Source organism: Lynx canadensis, chromosome F1 (assembly GCF_007474595.2).
Source record: "Lynx canadensis isolate LIC74 chromosome F1, mLynCan4.pri.v2, whole genome shotgun sequence".
In the NCBI taxonomy this organism is placed as follows: domain Eukaryota; kingdom Metazoa; phylum Chordata; class Mammalia; order Carnivora; family Felidae; genus Lynx; species Lynx canadensis.
In genome coordinates this window covers 40320645-40345563 of record NC_044319.2, presented here as the reverse complement: position 1 = coordinate 40345563, position 24919 = coordinate 40320645, and the positions used below count along the sequence as shown (strand labels likewise).

The window sequence follows — 24919 nt, the reverse complement described above, 5'->3', positions numbered from 1 at the left end:
CTGACTGGAAACAGCCATGGTTTCCCCACCTTGGCACCTTGATTTTTATTCTCTTGAGGCTACCTTCCCCTTAACCCTGCAGGAGCCATGGGCCCTTCCCTCCCAGATGGCCCCTCCTCCCAGCCTGAACACAAAATCCAAGGGGACGCCAGGTGCCTCTCCCGGCTCTGCGGAGACTCATGGCCATCCATTTCTGTCTCCCCAGAGCTGAGCCCAGCATCTGGCAGAGCTGTCACCCCTCAAGCGTATGACCGAGTGATCAGACGCCCAGGTGGCAAGCGTCGGGTCCGTGTTGTGTGCTTTGCCAAGAGTGCCTGGCAGAACCCGGCATACCTTCCTTAAGGTCTGACGGTGGGGAGTGAGCGTAGCATAGTAGACAAGAGCACGATGTTTAGAACCCAAGAGATCTGAGCTTGAAATCCAGTCCTCGCCCTTACTACTGATGTGACTTGTTTAAGAATGACACCATCTGCAGGATGCTGAAAATGTTTCCACCGACCCCCAGATGCCATGACTGCCCCTGAGCACATTGTCCAGAATTCTGACTTTTCTGTGGCTTATTTCTAAGATGCCATCATAATGTGATGGTCGTTAAGACCATGATACAAGCTTATAGGGAACAGTGGGAAAAGAAGACCGTGAGACACAAGCGAAGGTCACCCTGGCCCCTACCAGCCAGCAGCACGAGGTCCCCCACCCCTGCCAGCCCTCTTCCAAGCTTCCTCCCAGGGAGGTTGGAACCTCTCCATGCTGGGCCCTCTTCTGGTGGCAGCGCAGAGGAGTGAATGAGATGGGTGGCTTGCGTGAGGCACTTAGCACGGCATCTCCCACCTTGCAAACACTAAAACATTCTTCTTTCAGGGTTGGGGGCCAGGGGGTGGAGAGCCCATCTCTGTACCAGGCATTTAAGTCAAAGACCGGCTTGGCATGCGGCCCACTCACGCAAGACAGTGTAATAAAGAGGTAAACAGTTCGGACTCTAGAACCTGAGTCCTTGCTTCCTCACGTAATAGCTGCATGATCTGGGCTTCCGTTTCTTCTTCTGTGACACAGGGATGATGGCAGTAACCACCCTGCAGAGCCAGCACGGGGCTGCAGGAGTTGCTAACTCCACGTGAAGCACAGCCAACGGCACCTCGATGAACCCTCATTGATTTGGCAATTGTTTTGCTGGAGAGGAAATGTAGTAGAAAGCTGTTGTGGACTGAGGACTTGGGGAAGAAGATTGAACTTGACTTCTCCAGTGGGCTGGCAGCCAGGGCTGGGGAACGTGCCCTTTAGAAATATGGGGCTCAAAACCATGAAAGGAGCTCCTCCAGCGTTCCCATGTAGTTTCTTCACTGGGTAAAGGGTCAGCCTGAGTTGGCCTTGCCCTTCCCTAGAAAGATTGGTGCCATTCCCAGACCTTAGGCCCAACGAACTACGAACATCCCACCACAGGGCTGGAGCCTGCCCTCCACCCCAAGAGTTGATTCACATGCTCACAGCAGGCTGGTCCTGGAGAGCACAGGGAGGCCTGAGAGACCAAACAGAGAGGGGACAGGGCAGCAAGGGGCGTCTGGGATGCTTGCAGGGACACAGCTTTTCTTAGCTCTGTGACTGCATGAGCCTTGGCTTCTCCGCTCAGAGCTTACCAGGTGCACACATTCCCCCAGGGGGTGCCCTAGATGACCCCTCTGGAGCCCTGGTCGGTTTGGAGGCTTTCTTTGGCCCACGTTCTCTTGGGGGACAAAAGGACACAAGCCTCCAACATTGCTTGTCATATTTATTAGGTGTGGATAGGCTCTCACACTGTCAACCCACAGGACTTCCGGCTGGGAGCAGAAGGCTAGGACAGCTGCTGGTCCCTGGTTTCAAGGGGCCCTACCAGGGCTACCTGGGTTGGGGAGGGTCTCTCCAGGCCTGACACCTGCCCATTTCTGAGGTTACCCATGCAAATTATTCGGGGCTGGTGTACTTTGTCGGCATGCCCAACAAGCATTTACAGAGGCACCTGTGATGTGCAGGCCCCCGTGCCGGGCCTCCTCATCCTCCCTCCCACCTCGCTCACGGGCTGGGGGCTCCAGGTATGCAGTCCTCACAGTCTCAGGAGGTACGGTGAGGAGGCAGTTTTGCAGTCTGCACACCAGATGATACAGCCCCCACCCCAAAATTAGGAATCTCATTTTGATCCCCTGTTTCTTAGGGGATCAACTATACGCCAGTCACGGACAGGAGCTGAGTGTACCCATGGGTCTCTGTGTGTAAGCCCTTGAATGCCCCATAAAGTATGTTCCCAGAAATGTGAACCCAAGGGGGCGAGGTTAAAGCCCTATTCTGCCCCCATTCCCCATTGCCTTCCTCCTTCTTGAGCCCATCCTTTGTGATCTCAGTTTCCCCATAAGTCCCTCCATAGCTACAAGGGATGAGAAGGGGGCTGCTCAGGACCCTGCAAGGGCCCATGGAGACAACATTTGCCCACACCGGGGGTGGGGGGGGGGGGCAGGGGACAGGCTGTGAAACAGGGGAAGCCGACCCAGGATGATCTGAAAATGGGCAGGGCTGGGATAACCAAAAAGGGGGGGTTTCTGGGAGATACCAGGGCCTCGTCCCTGAGCCAAGGAGTCAAGGAACTTCAGTGTGGGAAATGGTTGAGAGACGGGCTGCCAGGCCTTTTCGGGAGGCGGCAGTGATTCTCTGGCCGGCATGAAGGGACGCTGTCAGATGAAACAGTAACTCTCAAGCAGCGGGGCCACCGCCTCAGCACCGTCTGCCACGTAACTTGATGTCAACTTGTCCCCCTGCCTGCCATGCCCCCAAAGCTGTGAGGGCGGGCCTGCCTTATGCAGCACTATGTCCCCAGGATGGGGTTGATATACACCTCCTGATGAATGAAGCCACAGTGGATGAATGAATAGGGTCACAGGAGGATTTGGTGGGGGAGGGTGCTGGCCTTAGAGAACAGGCATCTCTTTGCACCCCCAGGCCTGCACAGACCCCACCATTCATAGAACCCTAGCGCTGTTGGGGGGTGGGTGATACCTGCTCCTGTCGCACTCCACCCCTGCCTCTGTCACCATGGGACTGGGGGGAGAGGGTGACAGAGAATTCCCAAAACAACCTGGTCCCTTCCCGGCTTCTAGCTCCCCAGGCAGCTTTCCAGGGTTTGGGACGTGGTCGTGTCATTGTTCACGGGGAAATACAAACTGCAGTTGCATCGACCGCGGGGCGAGCGCTGGATTTCACACTTCCAAATAATACTGCGATACTAAGCCAGGGGGCAGGGGCCTCAGGTGGGAGCGGGGCAAACCCTCCTGCCTGCCACCGGCCTCAGCACTTTTCTGAAGGGAGAGCTCAGCTTCGTGGCAGCTTATCTCCTGTTCAAGCCCTTCTTGGTGTCAGGATTTTGGTGTAAGTCTCCTTACAACCACTTGCAACCTAACGACGAGCTCCAGGTTGGTCGGTTCCATTCTGCATATGAGATGACAGGTTCAGAGGAGGTGTGCAGCCTCCCCAAGATCACACAGCTAGTCGAGGGCAGAACTGGGATTGGCACGAGGGCCAGCTGCCTGCAGAGCCAATGAATCCCCGTGCCACCAGAGGGAGGACATTTCCAGAACAATCCCCGTTTTCCTGACAGCTCTGGAGGGAACCTATAGCTTTCTAGGGACAGTATCAGGTGTTTCAACATCTGAAGCTCTACTGTATAATGTATAGAATTGTCAAATCACTATGTGTATATCTGAAACTAATGTAACATCGTATGTCAACTATACTTCAATTACAAAAAAAAAAAAAAAAGATCAGGGGCACCTGGCTGTCTTAGTCCATAGAGCATGCAACTCTTGACCTTGGAGTCACATGTTCAAGTCCCATGTTGGGCACAGAGCCTACTTAAAAAAAGAAAAAAAAAATCTTAAGCTCCGTGTAACAAGCTGGGCTAAGTCTCAGTGGAGGACTCCTGCCCCACAGACCACCAAGGGAAGTTGGCCTTGCTGGCCCTCCCCACGAACGCCAGTTCTGGGAATCTACTTTCCCCAAAAGGCAGTTGGTCCTCCTGAAACTTCTTGTTTTTTTTTATGTTTATTTTTGAGAGAGAGAGAGAGAGAGAGAGAGAGAGAGAGACAGTGTGAACAGGGGAGGAGCAGAGAGATAGGGAGACACAGAATCAGAAGCAGACTCCAGGCTCCGAGCTGTCAGCACAGAGCCCAAAGCAGGGCTCGAACTCACAAACTGCAAGATCATGACCTGAGCTGAAGTCGGATGCTTAACTGACTGGGCCACCCGGGTGCCCCGGTCCTCCTGAAACTCCTGATCAGGAGAATCTAGAATCTTCTTCTTCTTGGTGGAAAAAAGAGTTGGCATTCCATGTAGAATGAGGCATGAGGTTGTAGGGAGTGAATTTCCTTGGTCCTCACAAGCCCCGGGCCCTGCTAGCAGCCCTGACCTTCACACCAGCTGTGTAAGGGTGCTGTTCCCCTGGGGGACCTTGGGCACGCCTTCCAGCCTCCGGCTGGCTCCTCCCTGCCCTCCCTTGCAGACAGAAGACCCTGGCAGCTGTGGTGTCTGACATCGGGTCTCCAGGTGGCTGGAGAGAGTAGGGCCAGGGCTCCAGCCTTCTGCTGGGCCAGCTTCCATGGGAGAAGCAGGGGAACATGATCGTGGGCTCTGAGACATGCTGGGGGCTGGCGGAGAGCATTGGTGCAGGACCAGGAAGGAGACGTGGTGAGGGGTTGGAGCACTGGGAGGACTGGGGGATGCCACAGAGTCCCCCGATGTTTTCCTACTAAATATAACCTGATCCACAAGAAACAAGAAGCAGGCTGTAGTCCAGAGCCAAGCTAAAAATGCTGGCTTCTAATGAGCTTGGACCCTGAGGCTGTCAGTGCCTTCAGGACTTCAGCTAAGGCTTGGGAGACAGTCCACTGAAAGCAGAGTTGCAGAGCCTGGAGTCCCTGCCCCTAGCCTGGAGCTTGAGCTGGTGCATGTGGAGGTCTCTAGACAGAAAGTCTAATGGCTGTCTGTCTCACCAGGCAGCCCTGGGGGAACCTAGCAAAAGACCGGTCTTGAACCATCTGAGTTGACATCACCTCGGACTTGCTTTGGGGATGGAACAAATGTACCCGAATCCATGACAGTGGATCCCACGTGAAGGGCACAGTCATTGCCAGTCACCCCTGCCCTCCTTGGCTCTGCCCCCTCCTAGGCAAGTGGCTGGAGTGAGCTTGACAGACCCACATCCTCCATGTCCTGTTACAAAAATTTTCCCCAGGTTCCATCTCATCTTGGTGCTGCCTCTGGGGAGGTCTGCAGACTCTGTGCCTTGCATAGGCCTCTGGCGGGATTACTCTGCAGGTGACGGGTCATAGGAAGGAGAGGACCTTGGTGGTGGTCTACGTGAGGTATTAGGCAACTGTGGGCTGAGGGCTGAGGGCAGCACATACAGGGGGTTTGGCCCTCCCTCAGCAAGTTCTCATTTTCTAGGAACTTCTGGAGAGACAATTCTTCTCCTCTCCCTCTTGGGCAATGAAAAGTGGTAAAATGTTCTCTTCTCTGTTCAATCAGACAAGACTTCTAGAAGTAGTATCCAAAGGCCCACGGTAAGGGAAAAGATGCTGTGTTCTGCCATCTGAACCTATCAAAGGCATTTGGCTTCTTGGATCCTAACCCAAGTGACAGAGCAACGCCATGAGGCCATAGATCTGGAGCAGATGGGGGAAAGGACCTGCTTCTTCCCTCTGAGCCTGATTACTAGGTCCCTGCATCATTTCACAGGTTGTTAGAGGTTTTCAGAGGTCATCTCCTCCATTCCTCTGCCTCCGTGATGGATTCCCAAACCACCCCTGTGGGCTTCCCCTAACCCTAAAGCTTTTCCCAAAGGGAAGAACAACTTTTGCTGCTTAGGTCTCTCATCTAGAAGCCTATGGACCTTTGCTTTATAGAAGTTCTTTGTTATAGCTAACCTAAACCCCTCTTGCTACAAGGGATGAATAGTGGAGTGAGGCCTAGAGACAGGAGGACAAGCAGAAATAACCTCCAGAGGTCACCAGGATGTGCCACCAGTTCTCGAAGCAAAAGAAGTTGGCTTGGACTCCCTTTCAGATAAGCAAGAAGGAGGCAGCTCTGTTATGTGCTGAGGAGTTCGCTCAACAGAAATCCCAGCCCTGGGAGGACGCTGGGCTCCTTCTCCTTTTAAGGCAACGTCTGAGCTCTCAGGGCTACGAGCAGCAACAAGCCCCAGCCCCACTCATTCCTGGCTATTTGGAGGAAACCCATGATTAATCAGCTCCCCTCCCCCGCCCTGCCTGGCTTTCGTTAGGTTCTTTTTAAAGGGCTGGAACACCTCCTCAAGAACAGACACTCCAAGCCAACCGGGGCCCCAGTGTAGGCAGAGTACCCTAGGAGGGAGTGGGGAGCAGTCCTGGATGAAGACCAAGGGGAGAGGTCAAGGGCTGGGGTGTCAGGGCAGGGAGAGGGTTAAAATGTTGGGAAAGGAGTCCTGATGGGAAAGCAGGGGAAGGTTCCGAATGGGAGCCCTGGTCTGAGTGTGGGACGGGTTTGATCGGGAGAGCAGACAGCTGTGGAGCAGGTTCTGGGGGCAGCAGGGGCGGCCAGGCACCCGGAGCGCTGCCGGGCAGATGGAGGGAAATGCCTTTGCCCCTAATGGACAAGGTCAGAAAAGGTTACACTGACTTGGCCGCTGCTGGTGACAGTCAGATCTGGAACCCAGTTTTTCCTGAACTTGCTGGTTAAGTTACCATCCCTCTCCTCTGGCTCCCCAGTTTCCCTCTAAGTGAGGCCTGTGATCGGTGTGGGAACTATGCAGAGGGCAGCTGGGCAGCACACTGTGGGTACTGAGAAATCCCGAAGGGTGTGCATTTTGGAAGGGGAGGGCAGGATTCCCCGCCTTGGGGGCCTGACCTCTGGAGCCTGGGCTGGACTCTGCTGGAGACGCTGTGGCACCCAGCTCTCACCTCCACGCTCAGGATGGAATTTGTGACGAAACCACTCTGAGCTGGGATGGGCTGGAATTTCCTGGCTGAGCTGTGGGCAGATGTTAGGAGTGTCCTAAAGGGGCTGATCCACTGGATTTCCTCATTTGCATCCTATTTGCATACTCCCGAGAGCTTCCTCCTCCTTTGAAGTCAAGGTACGGTAAAGTCACCATCACTTCTGCTCCCCGCCCTGAAAGGGTAATCCAGGGTAATCCGAAGGGTCAGATCCAGTTCAGTGGGGGCCAGAGGAAGTGTGAGAGAGCCCTCTGCGGACCCTGCTCCACCATGAAAGCACCAGTGAGTCCCCCAGTGCTGCTGCCCCCTAGGGCAGGAGGAGGGAAGGGGCACATTCCTCAGCCCTGCCTCACCAGGCCTCGTGCCCCTTGGCTGCCTGTTGTGATTCTAGCAGAGGAGCCAAGGACTTTTGCTGCTAAATAAACCCCGGGGCTGGTCCCTGCTGGCATGTGTTTGTGGTGCAGGTACAAACTGTTTCCATAGGACCAACCAGTTCTCCATTCCGTCCTGTCAGGGCAGGGTGGGGGGTGGGAGTGAGGAAGGGCTGGGTGGGAGGGAGGGAGGGAGGACCAGTGCCATCCAGGGTTGCTTTTCCTTCCTCCTCCTCCTCTTCCAACATGCCAATCAGGCACTCTTGAAAAACAGAAAACCTTTCTAATAATCAGGCCATAGTCTCTTCTTAAAAAAAAACCTTTGGGGAGGTGGTGGGCACCTGGGTGGCTCAGTCGGTTGTCCATTAAGCGGCCAACTCTTGATTTCAGCTCAGGTCTTAATTTCAGTTTGTGGGATCGAGCCCCACGTCGGGTTTCTGTGCTGACAGCCTGCTGGGATTCTCTCTCCTTCTCTCCCTGCCCAACAACCCCCCCCCCCCGCCATAAATAAATAAACTTAAACAAACAAACAAAAACCTTTAGGGAAGGACATTCCTTGAGGTCCCAGTCGCTCTGGGGTCTCTATCACAGTTGGGCAGGTAAATCTAATATCTAATGTTAGGCAATCCTGATGCTCCTTTGGCTCTTCTGATGGGGGTAGGAAGCAAGTATTTCAAAATAAAACTCACACTTCATGGAACTTCGTGGAGGAAGAAACAGGGCCTCATGGAAGTACAGGGTGGTCCACGTTGCATGTAAAATTCAAGCCTTTAGCACATCTCAGCTGACTCCCTTCCAAGGCCTCCCTGAACAACTTCTCAGTGTCTGTGTGGTCAAAGTGGAGTCACAGAATCCTAGATCCTGAATCTGGCAGAGTCCTCCTGAGGTCAGCTCACTCAGTGGACTCTAGGGCTCCTCCCAGAGAGGTGCTGACCCTTAGCAAAGTTTCTACTAAAAAATGAGAACAATATTGTGGGCTTTTCAAAAAGCTACACATATTTGATGTAAAGGTGTGTCCTTTATTCTATTATATCTACCTTACTTCTTTTTTTTTTTTTTTTTTTTTACTGTATTTATTTTGAAAGAGAGAGAGAGAGAGAATGAGCCAGGGAGGGGTAGAGAGAGAGGGAGAGAGAGAATCCCAAGCAGGCTCCGAGCTGCAAGCACAGAGACTGATGCGGGGCTCGATCTCACAAACTGTGAGATCATGACCTGAGCCAAAATCAGGTCAGCCACTCAAGTGACTGAGCCACCCAGGCGCCCCTACCTTACTTCTTTACTGTGAGCTCCTTCCTATTTCAATGAGACGATAATAGTAGATACAATTTATAGATATCCTGTTTTGAGAGAGAGAGAGAGCAGAGAAGAGGGGCGAAGGGAGAGAGAAAGAGAATCCCAAGCAGGCTCCACACTCGGCACAGAGCCCAACACAGGGCTCAATCCCATGACCCTGGGATCATGACCTGAGATGAAATCAAGAGTCAGATGCTCAACTGACGGAGCCACCTAGCCCCCCCCCCCCATAAATATCTGTAATTGGTAAAATAAAATGTTAGCAGCCCTATGTTGGTCCCTCTAACTTTTTTTTGTTCCTTTAGAAAGTTATTAGCTGTAAAATCCCAGTGTCTGAAGACCACTGACCTACTACCCTTTGGAAGCAGGGCGAGCACTAGGGTGAGGTGTGCAAGGCACTTGCCTAGAACACAGTGCAAGGGGCACCAAAAAGCTCAGTCATCAAGATAACTGATATTTTTAAAAATCAAATTTAATGCCAAAAATACCTATGACAACCAAAAATGCACAACTTTAAATAAAGACAGGACCAGTATTAGTGTTTTTTCCTTTTACCTTGGGTTCCAACATGGCTCAGCAAGGCATTCCTTCTTTTTTTTTTTTTTTTGTTCAATTTTTTTTGAGAGACAGAGTGTGTGCACGCACAAGTTGTGGAGGGGGAGGGGGAGGGGGAGGGAGAGAATCTTAAGCAGGCTCAACACCCAGGCAAAGCCCAACTCGGGGCTCTATCTCACCTCACCTCACCTCACTACCATGAGATCATGACCTTGAGATCGTGACCTGACCCGAAATCAAGAGTCGGTCGTTTAACCGATGAGCCATCCAGGCACCCCTGGAAGCATTCCTTCTAAATCACCCGTGACAGCTTGAATCACCGCGACAGCTTATGGTGTTCTCAGTGGACATAGTCCTTTGGAGGCTCCAGGGCAGTTATATAAATGCTCCCCGTGCTTGTCTCCATACTCGTTCCTCTCCCTCTGTAGCCAGCTCTTCATGTTTATTTTTCTTTTCTGAATTTTTAGGAAAACAAGCAAGTGGAGCCCAAGACAGATGCCAAGAATGGAGAGGAAAGGGGCAGAGATGCCAGCAAAAAAACCCTGGGCCCCAGACAGGACTCAGACCTGGGGAAGGAGCCAAAGAGGGGTGGTTTAAAGAAAAGCTTCTCAAGAGACAAAGATGAAGCCGATGGCAAAAGTGGAGAGAAGCCCAAGGAGGAGAAGCTTATCAGGGGTATTGACAAGGGTCGGGTCAGGGCTGCGGTGGACAGAAAGGAGGCAGGGAAGGAGGGGAGGGGAGAGGAGAGGGCAGCAGCCCCAAGGAGGGAAGAAGAGAAGAAAGGCAGTGACAGGAGCACGGGGCCAAGCAGAGACAAAGACAAGAAGAAAGAGGAGAAGGAGATGAGTAAGAGAGAGGATGACGGGAAGGGAAAAGGGGAGAGGAGGACCGTGGATGCCAGGAAGGAGGATGAGAAGGTGAAAAGAGGAAGCGGGAACACGGATGCAAAAAGGGAGAATGAAAAAGTGAAAAAAGAGGAGTCCGTAAATAAAAAGGAACCCAAAGAAGAGAACAAGACCCAAGCCCTGGAGAAACAGGCCCCCGCTAGCCCCACCAAGCCCTCGGAAGGGCCTGCCAAGGCGGAGGAGGAAGCGGCCCCCAGCATATTTGATGAGCCTCTAGAGAGAGTGAAGAACAATGACCCAGAGATGACCGAGGTGAACGTCAACAACTCAGACTGTATCACGAATGAGATCTTGGTCCGGTTCACCGAGGCTCTGGAGTTCAACACTGTGGTCAAGGTGTTTGCCCTGGCCAACACGCGCGCCGATGACCACGTGGCCTTCGCCATCGCCATCATGCTCAAGGCCAACAAGACCATCACCAGTCTGAACCTGGACTCTAACCACATCACAGGCAAAGGCATCCTGGCCATCTTCCGGGCCCTCCTCCAGAACAACACGCTGACCGAGCTCCGCTTCCACAACCAGAGGCACATCTGCGGCGGCAAGACGGAGATGGAGATCGCCAAGCTGCTCAAGGAGAACACCACCCTGCTCAAGCTGGGCTACCATTTCGAGCTGGCTGGGCCCCGCATGACGGTCACCAACCTGCTCAGCCGCAACATGGACAAACAGCGACAAAAGCGGCTCCAGGAGCAACGGCAGGCGCAGGAGGCCAGCGGGGAGAAGAAGGATCTGCTGGAGGTGCCCAAGTCAGGGGCGCTGGCCAAGGGCTCCCCCAAACCCTCCCCCCAGCCATCTCCAAAGGCCTCGCCCAAGAACTCGCCCAAGAAAGGGGGCGCTCCAGCCGCTCCACCTCCGCCTCCACCTCCCTTGGCCCCACCCCTCATCATGGAGAACCTGAAGAACTCCTTGTCACCAGCTACCCAGAGGAAGATGGGAGACAAAGTCCTCCCCGCCCAGGAGAAGAACTCCCGCGACCAGCTACTGGCTGCTATTCGCTCCAGCAACCTCAAGCAGCTCAAGAAGTTAAGTAGTTGTGGGCAGGGGCCAGCAGGGCTGGAGGAGAGGGGGCCGGCAGGGCTGGAAGAGAGGGGGTGGGGGGCAGCAGGGTTGGAGGAGAGGGGGCAGGGGATGGGGCAGCAGGGTTGGAGGAGAGAGGGAAGCCAGCAGGGCTGGAGGAGAGGGGGCGGGTGGGGGGGCAGCAGGGCTGGAGGAAAGGGGGCAGGGCAGTAGGGCTGGAGGAGAGGGGGCGGGGGGGGGGCAGCGGGGCTGGAGGAGAGGGCGAGCTGGCAAGGGGGGGCTGTGGGAGGAGCCATGTATACAGACTGCTTGTCTGTAGGGCGCTTCTGGCCATGCCATCCATCCCCCTGCCTCTGGGCAGGCCACACCTGATCCCCACAGGGGGAGAGGACTCTCTCCTTCCTCTAAGGAGCTTCCTTGAGCCTCTCACTCCGTGCCTCAACTTCTCCACCCTGCAGCTAAACCAGTTTCTCCCAGAAATAGAGAAAGAGCCTCTACATCGTAGTTCCATCTCTGGCCCGACGATGTCTTCTCTCCCCCATTCCTAAAGCAAAAACCATCTCCCTTTTACTAATTCCCTCTCAGGACCAGCCTAGTCCTACAGATGTGTTTATCCCAAAGGTCTTTGGGAGATTCAGCCCTCAGGGGGATCTCCTGGTGACTAATCAGTGCCATAGACACATGAGCCATCCCTAGAGACCCCTCTTCTCAAACTTCTGCCTCCCCCCCATCTTTGGTGACAGAGTCCATGGTCACCTGCCCGTCTCACTGGATGGTGGTGGCAGCTAACCCTACCCCCACAACATCATTTGGGGCTAGGCACCATGACATAAAAGACAAGCTCAGGCATAATTCTCGTGGTCATTTGATGACATCCAGTTTTTAAAGAGAAGGAAAAATGCTTCCTCTGTGTCAATACCTCATTTACTCATTTCACAAACATACATTGAGGTGTACGAACGGGAGGCGCATTGAATTGCAGAGAGCCCTTTGCTGGACTCCTTTCTCTAAACTGTCTCTGCTTTGCCCTAACAGGTGGAGGTGCCCAAACTGCTTCAGTAGGACCAGACTGCCGGGGGCACTGTCTGCCAATGCCATGACTGCCCAGGCCTTGCCTCCCAGGCCCGCACAGACCCCGCCCACCCCGCCCTGGCTGACCTGCTGTGGATGTCCCCACTCTGCCGTGGGAGAGCAAGAGGCCTGGCCACGTTCAAGGAAGGATGCCTGATCTCTTCTCACTTTCCTTTTCTTGTCTCTGAGGCTCTCCAAAAATTTCTTTTATACCCGGAACTGAGGTTTCTGGACAAGAAGAGTCCTTTTAGCGTGTCATTGAGAAGATGGCATGCCTGGGGCCCAAGTAGCTGTCAAGTTGCAAAAGGCCTGTGATTCAGGAAAGATGTCCCACCAGGACCACGTAACCAGCCCAGCCCCACTGCCCTCCAGGGCCAGGATTCAGGCCTCTGAGGAGCCCTTGGGGCAAAGCTGCTGGGCCCGTGGCCCTCTGTGTGGGGCAATGGCAGAAGATTGAGAGGGCATGAGGGCCCTCTCCAAGGGGAGAAGGAGGAGGGGCTAAGGACACCCTGAAACCCCTCCTGGGCTAATCAGAGGACATGGCAGGGACAGCTGGCCTGGATGGAAAGTGCCTGGTGGGGAGTGGGCTCCAGCTGGGAGGAGAGGGACAGACGGCAGCTGGTCCTGAAGGTTTGATGCCAAAGCAGACGTTTCCCTCACACCCATCTGCTGTTGTATAAATAGCTGTGTATCTGTTTTTCCATAAGATTTTGATAATATATACAAGCCTTTAGTTGTGAATGACTGTGCCCCACCTCTGTACCGTACTGAGGGTGCTGATGCTCACTCTGGCCCCGTGGAGGACTCTAGACACTCAGGTTCCCTGCCATGCCAACTTGGGTCGACCACATAACAAGTTCATATCTGCAGAAAGTCCAGTGCAAGGGAAAACCTCGGCCCTGAGTAGAGGGCTCCCCACTGACCTGGTGGACCAGGCCAAGGAAACTAGACCTTAGCCAGGGTCCGCTCCTGACCATTCTTGCTGCCTGGAGTCATTAGCCAGAGCCGCTTTTGGGGGTGATGGGGCAGAGTGGAGCACAGGGCCCTGGGATGGCTATATTAGGCATGTTCAGGGGATGCTCATTCCATGACTCTTCCTAACTGTGGGCTTGGGGCCAGCTCCCCACAGCAGTCACAAGCCCAGGAAGGCAGCCATCCCTGAGCAGAGAAGTGAATGACCATTTGGGGAGCAGCACCCCTACCAGTGTGCCCAGTCACCACCCCCCTGCTCTAGCTGCAGGCTCTCTCCTGACCTAACGGTGCCCCCATGCCCTCCATCAGGTGTGCATCAAAAGCATCCTTCTGATTTGAGTGGCTTAACCGTACCAGCACCCCTTGGCACCGTGGGACTGCCACCTTGGGTCTAGGTCACTGGTAGTTTTTGTCTCCAGGTTTTGCCTCAAGAGCAGGGAGCCCAGCAGTTTCACCATCTTCGGGGGGGAAGGAAGGGGTGTCCCTGCTAGGAAGGAGGATTGCTGTGCTAGGTCTGACCAAAAACAGAGGCAGGCTAGTCCTGGGAGCAAAAAGCTTGGATCCCAGGTTTCTCTGTGGCCCTTTCCCTCCACCCACTCGCCTGTCTGCCTCAACAACCAAAACAAGGGCTGGGCCCAGGAGAGGGGAGACAGAACCCTGCTTGACGCCTCCTGGCCCACAAAGGGTGTTACCTGGAGCTAAGTGCAGCCAGGGCTTCCATTTACCCTGTGTCTGTGGTTGCTAGGCTTTAGCAAGATGCTTCAGGTGCTCTTTCAATTCTGTGAGGTGGATGCCAATATTATCTCCAATTTGCAGATAAGTTCAGCCCAGAGAGGTCAACTTACGGGTCCGTGATCACACAGCTAATAAAAACAGAGCTCAAGTCGAGTTCCCGCTCCTAGAGCTACATCTGATAACAGGTCCCCCTCATCCCCTTACTGAAATGAGACTGGTCGTGGTGCCTCAGGAAAGCACTGAAAGCCTAACCAAACCGGAACGACGGATCTCCAAGTCTTAAGGTTCCAACAGAAACTGTCACCTTAGGAAGCCCTTTCTACCAAGCAAGATTTAGCCAGACTAAGCGCGCGCGTGCACACACACACACACACACACACACACTTTCTGTCCACACACAACAAGAGATTAGCGCCGCTCTCTGCCCTCTTCCTCTCTTCCGGAGGGGTGGGTAGAGCCGGGGCTGGTGAGGTCATTCGTCCTCTGATGCCTTAGAACCTAATGCGGGAGCGCAGCGCCACCTGCCGGCAGGCCGCGTCCCGGTTCTCCCGCGGCGCCAGGGGCGCGCCGGAGCTGCGCTGGAAGGCAGGGAAGGTGGGTAGACTGGACGCAGCGCCAGGTCAGTGGCCTGGGTCGCGCCTTCCCGCCGCCTGGGAGGGACGGGGGGAGCGCCTGGCAGCGAGCGGCCATGTGTGCTCATGGATGGGCTGAATGTGAGAAACCGGCCTCTCTTGGGGCCGCGTTTCTGCCGAGTCGCGCACCCATCGCCGCCCACTTGCCCCATTCGCCTCCGCTGGCGCCCGTCTCCTAGGATTTCCCTTCATGAAACCCAGGATGCAAGAGCCGGACAGGATCTATCCTCGTCCCTCGCCCGCCTTTTACAGGGAAGATAATGAGAGTCAAAGGCAGCAAATGACTTGAACAAGTTGACGCATCCGTATTCAAACCCACGTCTCTCGTCGCCGAGTTCGTCCTACCCACCTGAGCCGAGGGGCTTCCCTCCGCCATTTCCTCCGCGCCGCCTCACCCTACCGGCCCCATCGGTTCCCGGAGCCACATCCCGTGTCTCCCGCCAGGCAACGGAGGGCGTCTCCGCATCGGGCTCTCCGCCCCCTGGGCCCGCCCACACCCACTGTCGCACCTTCTTCCCACCTTCCGGCCCCGCCCCCGCAGGCCTCGGACCCGGGCCCTGGCGCCGGCCGCTGGCCGTGGGCGGGATGGCGGGGGCTGGGGCCGCTGAGATACCCCACTCTCTGTCGCAGGAGCTCCACAGGCGTGTGAGCGAGGGGCTCCAGTCCCAGGCGCTGTGAGTTGGGCGCATGGCCGCTCATGCAGCCTTCTTGAAGAAGCATTAGATTTGGACACGGGTCACCCACCTAGTGGGGCTTCTGGATCACCATGCTCGCCAAGCCTGGAGTGTCATGTGTTGCCTACCCCACCGGGCCCACCTGCAGCTCCCCACTCCTCCACGGACTGGCCTCAAGGCCTGAGGCCCAGCTGGGGCTTGCTCCATCTGTGGTGAGGGGGGCAGGCTGCTGGCCTGGAGTCCAGGCCTGGTGAGTGCCCCCCCCCCCACGCCCCCACACACATCCAGCCCCCGTCCTTGTCCCGGCCCTGTGCATCCTCCTCTTCCTTTATCACACCTACCCTTCCTCACTCCTTGCCTGAGGTGTCCGTTTTCCAGCTGCCCCCATTCTATACCTCTCCCCCCCCCAGCAGTGCTCCCCTTTCTTGCTAACCTTTCCTTCCTCAGGCCCCCATTGTATTCCCATTCCCCTCTGCCCTAGCTCTCTCCCTGCATCTGAACCCCTGCCTTCCCCCTTTGAGCGCAGCCACCCCTCTCCCCTGCCTGAACAGGTGACCAAGAGGTGCCCTTGCTTGTGTGTAGAGCACTCCTCCATCTGTGCCTCCCAGACCTCCCCCCTTAGGGTCCTCAGTGTGCCCTCACAGCCCTGCAGGACCCCATTTACACCGCTGGAGACCCCAATCATGGAGGGTCACTGCTCCTCCTGCCCTGTATCTTGCTCCCCTTGTAGGGTGCCTGCCTGGTTTCCAGGGGTGCTGGCTGCTGAACAAGGTGATAGGAGGGACAGCTACAGCTCTGTGCTCCTGCTGGCCCCATGTCCCTGGGAATGAGCAGATGAGATGGGGTCATACATGTAGAGCTTGGGGAGAGATTCCAGAGGGTTCCCTATTTACAGAACTAGAGAATGTGAGAGGGGCCTCCTCTCTGCTCGGGGCATGTGAAAGCCCCATTCTACCATAGTTTCCCCCTTTTCCTTAGAATTCTCAGTGCTTTGCAGTTAATTGACTGGAAATGTTGGGGAGGGGAGATTCTACCCTTCTGGGAGGCAGCTATGACTGTGATAAAACTGCCTTCCATCCCAGACGACAAAGCAAGTTTTAATTGGCCCCAGATTGTGGACTTTAAGGATAATTAATTCTGACTGGCATGGCTGTGCATTCATTTACACCTCTTTTCTTAGGGAAACTCAGAAACCTTGTCCTGCCAATCTCCTCCACCTCTCAGCTTCAGGAGGAAGGGGAAGGTGAGGGGGAGAGAGGGAGAGAGGGAAAGGAGATTGGGTTCTAAACCTTGATGACCCTCTCTCCTAAAGTGTGAATGAAGGCAGAATTTGCAGACTGGAAGCCAGGATACTCTGTAACCCCAGCTCCCACCTTTTTTCCCCATCCTCAGAGAGAGGGCAGATTTGCAGCTGTAGCCCCAGCTCTGTCCCCACCAGCATTAGCTTTCTCTTTCTGTCTCAGTCAGTTCCTGGGGCAGACTCTTGGACCCCCTGAAGATTTCACCAGGAAGGGAGGAGACTGTAAATCCACGGACGGACCTCTCTCCATAGTTGTTTCTGATGCTGACCCAGGAGCTCCCCACCTCCAGCCTGGGAGACAAGAGCCTTCCTGAGGGCACCAGAGGGCATGGTTAGCACAATGGCCGTATGCAGGACCTAGCTGGAAGACAAGGCTGCAGGGCTGGAGGACCTTGGAGGGTGAGGGAAGGAGGCGTTGAGCATATGGGTGTTGGGGAAAGGAGACGCTTGGTTGGTGGTGCTGTTGCCAAGCTGAGCTGGCACTTTTCCCACTTGAATTAAAAACTATAAAATTTCCTTTCCTGGATCTGTCACCAGACAAGTCCTGCGATCACAAGGACCGGGTCCTCAGGGAACAAGGCAAGGGACAGGGTCTAGCTAGATGCACACGCATCTCCAAGGGTGGGGGCAGCTGCCTGGCTCAGTGGGGGACGTGATGTCTTAGGGTCCCCTGATGATCCAAGGCAGCTGACAGAAGCACCTTGCACCAGCCTCTTGGGTGGCCCAGCCTCTCCACTTGGCTTCTAGTGCTAGAACCTCTCTGATGAGGAAGGACAGAGGTCACAGTTTCATGTACATATTTTACCCTCATGACAGCCCTGAGGCATTATCCCCATCGTATCACTGAGAAAACTGGGACTTGGAGACCTTCAGAGACACACCCAAGGTCAGCCAGTGGCAGGACCCACGTGTAAAGCTAAGTGTGCTGGAAAAGGGGGAGCTGCCTTTGTACAATTTGCAGTGCCCTATGTCACAGGCTCCTGACCCCTAGTGGGGAATCTCTGTAATGCAAATGGGCACCCTCTTGCCCGTTGTGGCAAGATCCATCTCACTGGCTTGGGAACCAGCTCAAGGAGCCCTTAGCCTGGGGTGGTTCTGCTTGTGCAAGGGGGGTAAGGGTGGTGCTGGGCTCCAGCCCTGGCACCTGCCCTTCCTGCTCGAAGGATGTGGTACCGGCAGCACTCAGGGCCCAGCTGAAGGCAGAGCTCCTGGAAGGTGTGCAGGGACCCAATGAGGCAACCGACATGAGTTACAGCTTTACAGCTTTAATCCAGCATGTTGGAGTCCGGGCCAGTGGGGCAGCCAGGGGCAGGGCTTCTGCCCACTGCTGATGGAGCCCACTCCCCACCCTGCCCCAGCCCCACAGTGAGCAAACAGGACGGGTCCCAGCCTTCCTGGCTGGGATCTTGAGAGTAGAAGGACTCTGAGAAAGCAGGGGCTTTGACCCAGGCTTTCATGTCCTTCTCTTGCCCCAGGTAAAAAGAGTCCCCCGATTCTAAGCCCTCCCCACCCACCCCTCGTTCATGGCCAAGTTCCAGCTCAGCTCCTGGTCTACTTCCCTGGGGCTCCATCACCAGTAGGACCCAGGGTTTGGCTTTTTCTGGGGCCTGGTGAATAGAGGACCCCTGCCCGCCCCCAGGGCCAGATGCAGATACAGGAGAGGGGCATCACTGAAGGGGCAGCAGAGACACAGCTGGTTCCTCAGGCTCCTGGGTAGGAGGGCTGTGGTGGCATATAGGGGGGAGGAGCTGAAAGCCAAGGAGACAGGGTGAGGGTCAGGGGCGGCACAGGAGGATGTGAAGTGACCCCCAATCCCAGAGGCATGAAGGATCCATGCAGAAGAGGTAGCCTGGATGTTTCCAGCTGAGGTGGAAGTCTGGAAGAGGGACTCAGAGGGAGACAGGGGCAAGGGAGATCCCAGCACAGGGGCAGGGGGCAGGCAGGAGCAAGTGGCTCCAGACTGCTCACTTACCTGCAGGGTTGTAGATAGGGGGCCCAGCCGGGTAGAGTGGATACTGGGGAGGACCGCTAGGAGGGTACATGTAGCCAGGCTGTGGGGGTGCAGGGCCAGCTTTGGGGTCCTGGGGGTATGGGTACACTGGCTGCACTGGGATGCCTGTCATTGGAATCTCCTGGCCTAGGTGGGGGACAAGGATCAGCATTCAGAGCTCCACCTGCACGGGAGGAAGCCTCCTTCTCCTGCCCAAGAAATGGAGGTAGGCACCACTGGGCCCCTGCTCTCTGTGCTGGCAGGTTCCGGGCTGGCCACCTGCTGCCTTTGCCTCCCAGACCTTGCTCGGCAGAGTTGAACAGGGAGCCGTGCACGTGGTCCCAGCGGGTCAGTGTGTGTTTAGCAGGTCTGCACCCCTCGGCAGGTTCAGAGGCCTCACAAGCCAGAGAACACAGCCCGGGGAATGTCCCACTTAGGCAAGGTGGGGGGGCAGCTCCCGGGGCTGGTATCTTGTAATGTAGCAGAGCTGCCACCAAAGGGGGGAGGGGTCCCTCCCCTAGCCCCTCCCCCCCACACTGATTCCCCCATGCAGGGTCACACGTCCCGTGTCCATCGGGTTTGGGCGGATCCGCAGTCACGTGCCCGCACTCAGGCACACATTCCATTGTACACTGGAGCACACCCAGTTAGTGCTCACCACCATAGACCCCACCTCCTGCGCTTTCCGAGAGTCATGTGCATGCAGGTGCCCACTGCACACACACCACTGCCGGCAGACGGCATGCCGTGCACATCTCAACATTCACACGCATGCAGGTGCGTGTACACGCAGTCCGATGTTCGCATACACGGCCCTGGAACGTTATTTCCGGGGTTACATGCTGGCCGGTATGTGTCTGCAGAAGCACGCCCTACTGTGCAATTCACACATCCTTGAACTCTCCGGGGCCCGTCGTGGGGTTCGGCTCAGCTCGGCCTATCCCAGGTTCGTCGCGCCCAACCCTGCACATACCTTCAAATGGGCTCTGCAGATGCTGGCGCCGGCGGTACAGGTAGCAGCAGGAACAGAGGAAGCAGCAGATGGTGGTGGCAACCACAGCCACAAAGAGGATCACGGCAGAGGCGATGCCTGCTATGGTCTTGGGACTTTAGACAAAGAACAGGTCCCCTCACCTTCCAACACTCATAGGAGGGAGTCCTCATTATGGTGCCATAAAACTGTGCTCCAACTCCTGGCCAGCAGGGGGCCACAGCAAGCTGAGATTTGGGGTTCCTTGAGGGGCTCTGCCCAGTCCCTGTGGAGGAGATCTTAGGGGACCTCCATTTCCCAGAAGGCCATGCTGCCTGGCTGGCTAGTGTGAGGCATGCCGGGAGTTGTAGTGCGCACCCCACTTCCTCACTCCTGCATCTACAACTCAATTGGTTAGGCTTGGAACATGTTAGCATTGAAAGGCACCTTAGAAATAATCTAGAGCCCTTTTTTTTTTTAACTCCCCCCCCCCCATCACAGTCTCCTTACGCCTTTTGTATATTAGCAGTCCCCTTCAAAAAGAAGTTTGCAAACCACTAATTTTGGCAACCCCCTCATTTTATGAAGAGGAAATAATGACCCATGAGAGGATGAGTCTTCCCCAAGAGCACACGCCTGAGAACTGGACCTGGGAATCAAACCCAAGACTCCTGCCTTCTTGCCAGGGCTTCTTCCACAAAGCCGCACCCCGGTCTGGGTTTTGACCCTGCACACACTCTCCACCAAGCCCGAGAGGGTTGCTAATGCGCCTTTCCTGGACCTCCCAGGCCCCAGCACTAACATCCAGCTTTGTCCCCAAGCCGAGTCCTGGGCTTGGGCTGGGGCTGTGGAGGTGGACATGGAGAGGGGCAGGAGGCTGTCGGGGGGAGCAGGGGAGGCCCAGGCGGGCCTCCTGAGAGGAGGATGGAGGGGACGCGAGCCCACCTGAAGGCCAGGCAGTGCTTCTGCTGCCTCTCGGTGATGAGCAAGGTCAGGTCTCTGCAGCAGTACCGATGGTAGCAGGTCCCGCAGCAGAAGGTGAACTCGCAGTTAAAGCCTGGATGCCAGGAGCCATTCCGGTCCAGGTACCACAGGCAGTCCTCGCCGGCCAGCGCTGCGGGCAGGTCGGGGGTAGGGGGGACATGGCCACCAGGCCAGCTTTCCGTCCGCCCTTACCCAGCTCCCCGAGGCTCCCAGCCCGCCGGCTCCCGGGACGCGGGGGCTGCCCCTGGTCGCCACCCTGAGGCGCTCCGCCCCTGAGCCCCGGCGGCCTCTCTACGGAGCTGACCCCGCGCTCCGGGTCAGCGGCCCGTGGCCCAGCCTCCCGGCCGTGTCTCCTCCCGCTCCCTGCGCACCGGCAGCACTCAGGGGAGCCCCGCGCCCACCCCGCGGCGCACCCCCTTACCCAGGGGCGCCCCCAGCACCAGGAGGGCGGCCGCGGCCAGCGGCGCGGCCCCGCAGAGCCCCGGGGGCCGCATGGCGGGGGTTGGGCGCGGCCGGGCCCGGCCGCCGGGAGCAGGGAGCGCAGGACGAAGCCGGCCGGCGGGAGCTGCTGCGGGGCCCAACCCGCCGCCAGGCTCGGTTTCCTCTCCCGCCTCCTGCGAGGGCGGGACTAAGGCCCGGGCCGCGGTAACGCTGCCCCCCCCCACCCCCCCCACGCTCCGCGCCCGGCCCAGGGGGCCACCCACCGGCGACGCCCACCCGGCCCGGGCACAGGAGCGGGGCGCCCCTCACCCAGCCCGGTACTGCCCTGCGCCCCGCCCCCGGCTCCAAGGTGGCTCCTCCCGCCAGAGCCACCGTGGCCACAGCGGGCCGCTGGACACTGCGGCCAGGGAGGCCTCTCCGTGCCCTGGGCCCGCCCCTCGCCTGGGCCCAATCAGTATCCCGGACCCCAGAAGCCCCGATCCTCGTGCCATCTCCGAGTACCCAGGCACATGGGCCAACCCTAGAGGGGCAGGACCTCCTCTGCCCCAGTGTCCAGCCCAGGACGTCCTGCGGGGAAGGGGGGCGGGAGAAGAGGGAAAAGAGGCTGAGAGCACCCCGCCCCCATTCCCAGAACACAGGCACCCATTGAGAGGCAGCTCAGAGCCGCTTTGTCCCCGCGGTGCCCACAGACCTGGACTCTGCCAGCTGCACTGGCTCCCTGAGACGGACCCTTCCCCCTCTGAGTGGACAGCGCTGGCATGCACCAGCCCATGGCCTCATCAGTCGGGATGACAGGCCGCTGGGGCCACCTGGAGCCCATCCAGCTAGACACCCTTCACAGTGAAAACCCCTTTCTTCACAAAGCAATCCTGCAGAAACACTGCATTGGCTAGGAGAGCATAGGGAGAACAAGAGTTAATTACCGTAGGGACAGTGTTTTGGGGGGAGGGGAGCCAATCAATCCCCTTACAAATTTATATTGAGTGTCAGTGACTGTGCCCCCTGCTACCTGGGTTACACTGACCAGGAACTGCCTATCACTCCAGGGGGAAAATCAAAAGCCTACCTCAACCCCTGGCCATGGGACAGTTCTTTACAAAGCACTTTGACAGTTAACCTCATTTGAGGCTCTCCACAGTTTCTGCGAGCTCGACAAAGTTGACAGGTGTTATCATCGATCCCATTTTACAGATTGGGAAACTAGGACTCACGGGAGTTGAAGGACTTGCCTGCCGGTATACGGCCGAGGCAACGTCAGAACCCAAGTCTTCTAAATCCAGGTGGATCCTCCTCTCCAATAGCAGAGGGTGTTCGGAGGTGAGAGAGAGAATGGATGGCCCAGCAGAATCTAAACAAGTTGGGGGAGGGCTGCCAGAAGCGGACCTGCTCTGCCCCGGGCCCCTGTGGGTACTGGCACACCCAACCCAAGAGCTGGAGTAAGGAGACCATGGGCTCCTGCCCCAGCAAATTGCTGGTAGTCTGCAGGGGTGGGGTGTGGGAGGGGAGTAAGCGAATATATGCACCCATGCAGGACACAGTCATAAACCCAGGGGCAGAGGGACAAAAGGAGATGTCTCTCACTTCGCCACCCCCTAGACAGTGTCTCATTCCCATCCATGTCTTCTTTCCTAGTGCACGAGCTCCAGGAGTGCTGGACCACGTGGCCATCGTGTTCACTGCTGTCACCCAGTCCGGGCCCTAGGTGATCACTGTTGGTTGAGTGACTCTCAGAGGAAGGGTTGTCTCTCTTCCTGTCCAAGGGTAACCCTTCCATGTGTACTCTAGACCCCATGTGATCCCTCTCCCAGCATTATCTCTTCTCTTCTGCATCCTTAGTTTCTCCTTTCTTATCAGCTTCTTTCCCCAGAGCAAAAAAAAAAAAAAAAAAAAAATCTCAAGTCTCTCTGTGTAAAACCAAACAAAACGAAACAAAACCAAGCAAAGCAAAACCACATTTCCCCAAATTCATCCTTTTCTGGCTACTTTCCTGCTTTTCTCCTTTATTCCTCCAACTAGTCCTCCTCGAGTCTCAACCTGGTTGATGCTTCCAGCTGGCCACGACACCTAACTCTCACAACACCATCAGTGATTTTCTAACTGGAAAATGCTAGGAAAACGTGTCAGTCCACAGGGTAGGAGCGTTAGACTGGGACAGAGGGTGGGGGAGGGTCTGTGGGCAGGGGCGGGGGCGGGGGTGGGGGGAGAACTGGCAGCAGCTGGGAGAGCCTGGAGATGGAGGGCTGAGGCTAGCTGTGTTGCCATGTGGACCTGAGTCCTGCCAGAGACCATGGAACTGGGAGGGAGTGGGAAGAGGCTGGGTGGGAGCGCTAGGGAGGGACTGGGGGCCCTGAGAAGGGGATTGTCCAAATCTCCAGGCCTTGAAGGGGCTTCATTGTACCTCCTCTACTCAGGGCACACAGGAGCCTGTTCCCCTCACCAAGCCACTCTCCCAGGCCCCAGTGAGGGGCAGAGGCACTTTCCTGGAATAGGAGAGGCAGACAGTAATTAATGTGCAATGAGACAAAATATGGACTTTTCCAGTAGCAGGCTTTCCCCAGGGTGCCTGGAATATGATAATAATAATACTAGCAGCTAACACTGCAAATGAGTTTCCCATTGTACAGAGGCTGGAGGTGAATTTTCCCGAAGGTTGGCTTGTGTGACTTCAAAGTCCAGGCCCTTCCACCCCACCGCCTGCCTCTCCTGTAACATGTCTAAAATGCTCGCTGCTATGCTTGGCATACAGAGCGTGCGTACTTGGGGAAACCATGATATCCAGCCCTTATCCCTCGCAGGAGTCTGTGTGGGAAGATAGCGGGATATTTAGAGTGGGGAAGGGCGGTGGAAGCTGGGTAGAGAGGAGGGGCTAGACCATGCCTGTGACCCAGTTTGGGCTTCGCCTGGGACTGTGGTACCCGTGTGCTGCTGAGTCATCTCACTGCTGGGCTGAATGACCAGCCCAGGGCTCCGCCCAACCCCCTTCTTGCTCTTCTTCAAATCATAGCTGAGTGAGTAGGCCCGGGCTCCCAAGGCCTTCCTGCCTTCCCAGGACCAGAGTCCTGGAGCCTCCGTTCCAGAGGTTCCTGCCACACCCAGCTCTCTGGCCCAGGGGGATTTTGAGCCTTTGTGAGATAAGGGGAGCTCCCTTCCTCTCCTCTACTTGCCTCTGGCTGGTCTAGTGCTTTCCTCAAGAGGCTGTGCTTTCTCCAGTCTTTCTCCTCCCAGCTATCTTCTGGCATAGTCACCTCCGGCAGATAGATAATTACACGTTTCCTTCTACCCAAGGACCCTGAGCCCTTTCCTCATTCTGATTTAATCTCTTTACACCCTCCTCCAGGGTGTTGAAGACACACTGATTCTTCCTTGCAACCCAGAGCTGGGGGAGGGCGGGGGAGCAAGGCCCAGGAGAGAGCCAGAAACTTGGCCGAGGTCTCATGGCTTAGCTGGGGACTAAAGGAACCAGATCTCCTGGCTCCCGCTGTCCCCAAATAAACAAACATCTCTCCTGCAACATAAGGTCTTCCCTGGTGTCCAGCTTTAATCTTTCTCACTGCAAATGAAAGACTGTGGCTTTGTCCTCTTGGTGGGAGGGGTCTGGGAGTGGGTGAAGGATGGTGGGGATCAGCCTCGCTGCTGGCCCAGCTACTGGTAGGAAGGAACACTCTTCCCTAGAGGGGTTTTAGCAACGCCTTTGCAGGATTACCTTCCCCAGAACGCCAGGCTTCTGCTTCTTTGCAGAGGCCCAGGTCAGCCTGGGCAGAACTTCCACAGCCCTGGGCCTTGGGAAAGGAGTGGTTAGCTGGGCTGGCTTGGGTGGTATCCATGAGCAGCCTGCCCTGGGGGGCTGTGGGAGCATTAGTAGTCCCAGGCAGCCGGTGCCCAGCCTCAGGAGCCCAGCCCAGCCAGTGGGGCAGACGGGGAGGGCCAGGTTATCTTTAAATGGCACCTTACTCAGACTGTACCTCTGCCAGCTGGGCAGGGTGGGGGCAGACAAGTGTTATTTTGGGATCTGAGGAT

The 24919-nt window shown here is 56.3% G+C and overlaps 2 protein-coding genes and 1 long non-coding RNA gene across 3 annotated transcripts in view; 1 reads left to right on the top strand and 2 right to left on the bottom strand.

Moving 5' to 3' along the window:
• The window catches only part of LMOD1 (leiomodin 1), a 42494-nt gene extending 29549 nt beyond the window's left edge, over positions 1-12945 (top strand). The window contains exons 2-3 of the mRNA XM_030302595.2: positions 9676-11139; positions 12169-12945. Of these exons, the coding sequence (XP_030158455.1) occupies positions 9676-11139; positions 12169-12195 (1491 nt within the window). The 3' untranslated portion in view covers positions 12196-12945. The remainder of the gene's footprint in view (positions 1-9675; positions 11140-12168) is intronic.
• LOC116737848 overlaps positions 1-15045 on the bottom strand; it is a 46265-nt gene extending 31220 nt beyond the window's left edge. The window contains exon 1 of the long non-coding RNA XR_004343112.1: positions 14893-15045. This is a non-coding gene — a long non-coding RNA (uncharacterized LOC116737848). The remainder of the gene's footprint in view (positions 1-14892) is intronic.
• Positions 15046-17762: 2717 nt separating this feature from the next.
• On the bottom strand, positions 17763-20985 carry SHISA4 (shisa family member 4). The gene is made up of 5 exons (XM_030302126.1): positions 20883-20985; positions 20423-20591; positions 19481-19614; positions 18490-18654; positions 17763-18265 (listed from the first exon to the last, which is right to left on the bottom strand). The coding sequence occupies exons 1-5, from the start codon at positions 20953-20955 to the stop codon at positions 18219-18221; spliced, it is 588 nt and encodes a 195-aa protein (XP_030157986.1). The 5' UTR covers positions 20956-20985; the 3' UTR covers positions 17763-18218.
• Positions 20986-24919: the final 3934 nt, after the last annotated feature.

Excerpts from the sequence above, each read along its gene's own strand:
- SHISA4 (XM_030302126.1), bottom strand. The coding sequence starts at position 20,955 with ATGCGGCCCCCGGGGCTCTGCGGGGCCGCGCCGCTGGCCGCGGCCGCC. Across the intron at positions 20,592-20,882 it reads GGTGCTGGGGGCGCCCCTGG|CGCTGGCCGGCGAGGACTGC; the intron begins GTAAGGGGGTGC and ends ACCTGCCCGCAG. Across the intron at positions 18,655-19,480 it reads TCTGCAGAGCCCATTTGAAG|GCCAGGAGATTCCAATGACA; the intron begins GTATGTGCAGGG and ends TCCCCCACCTAG.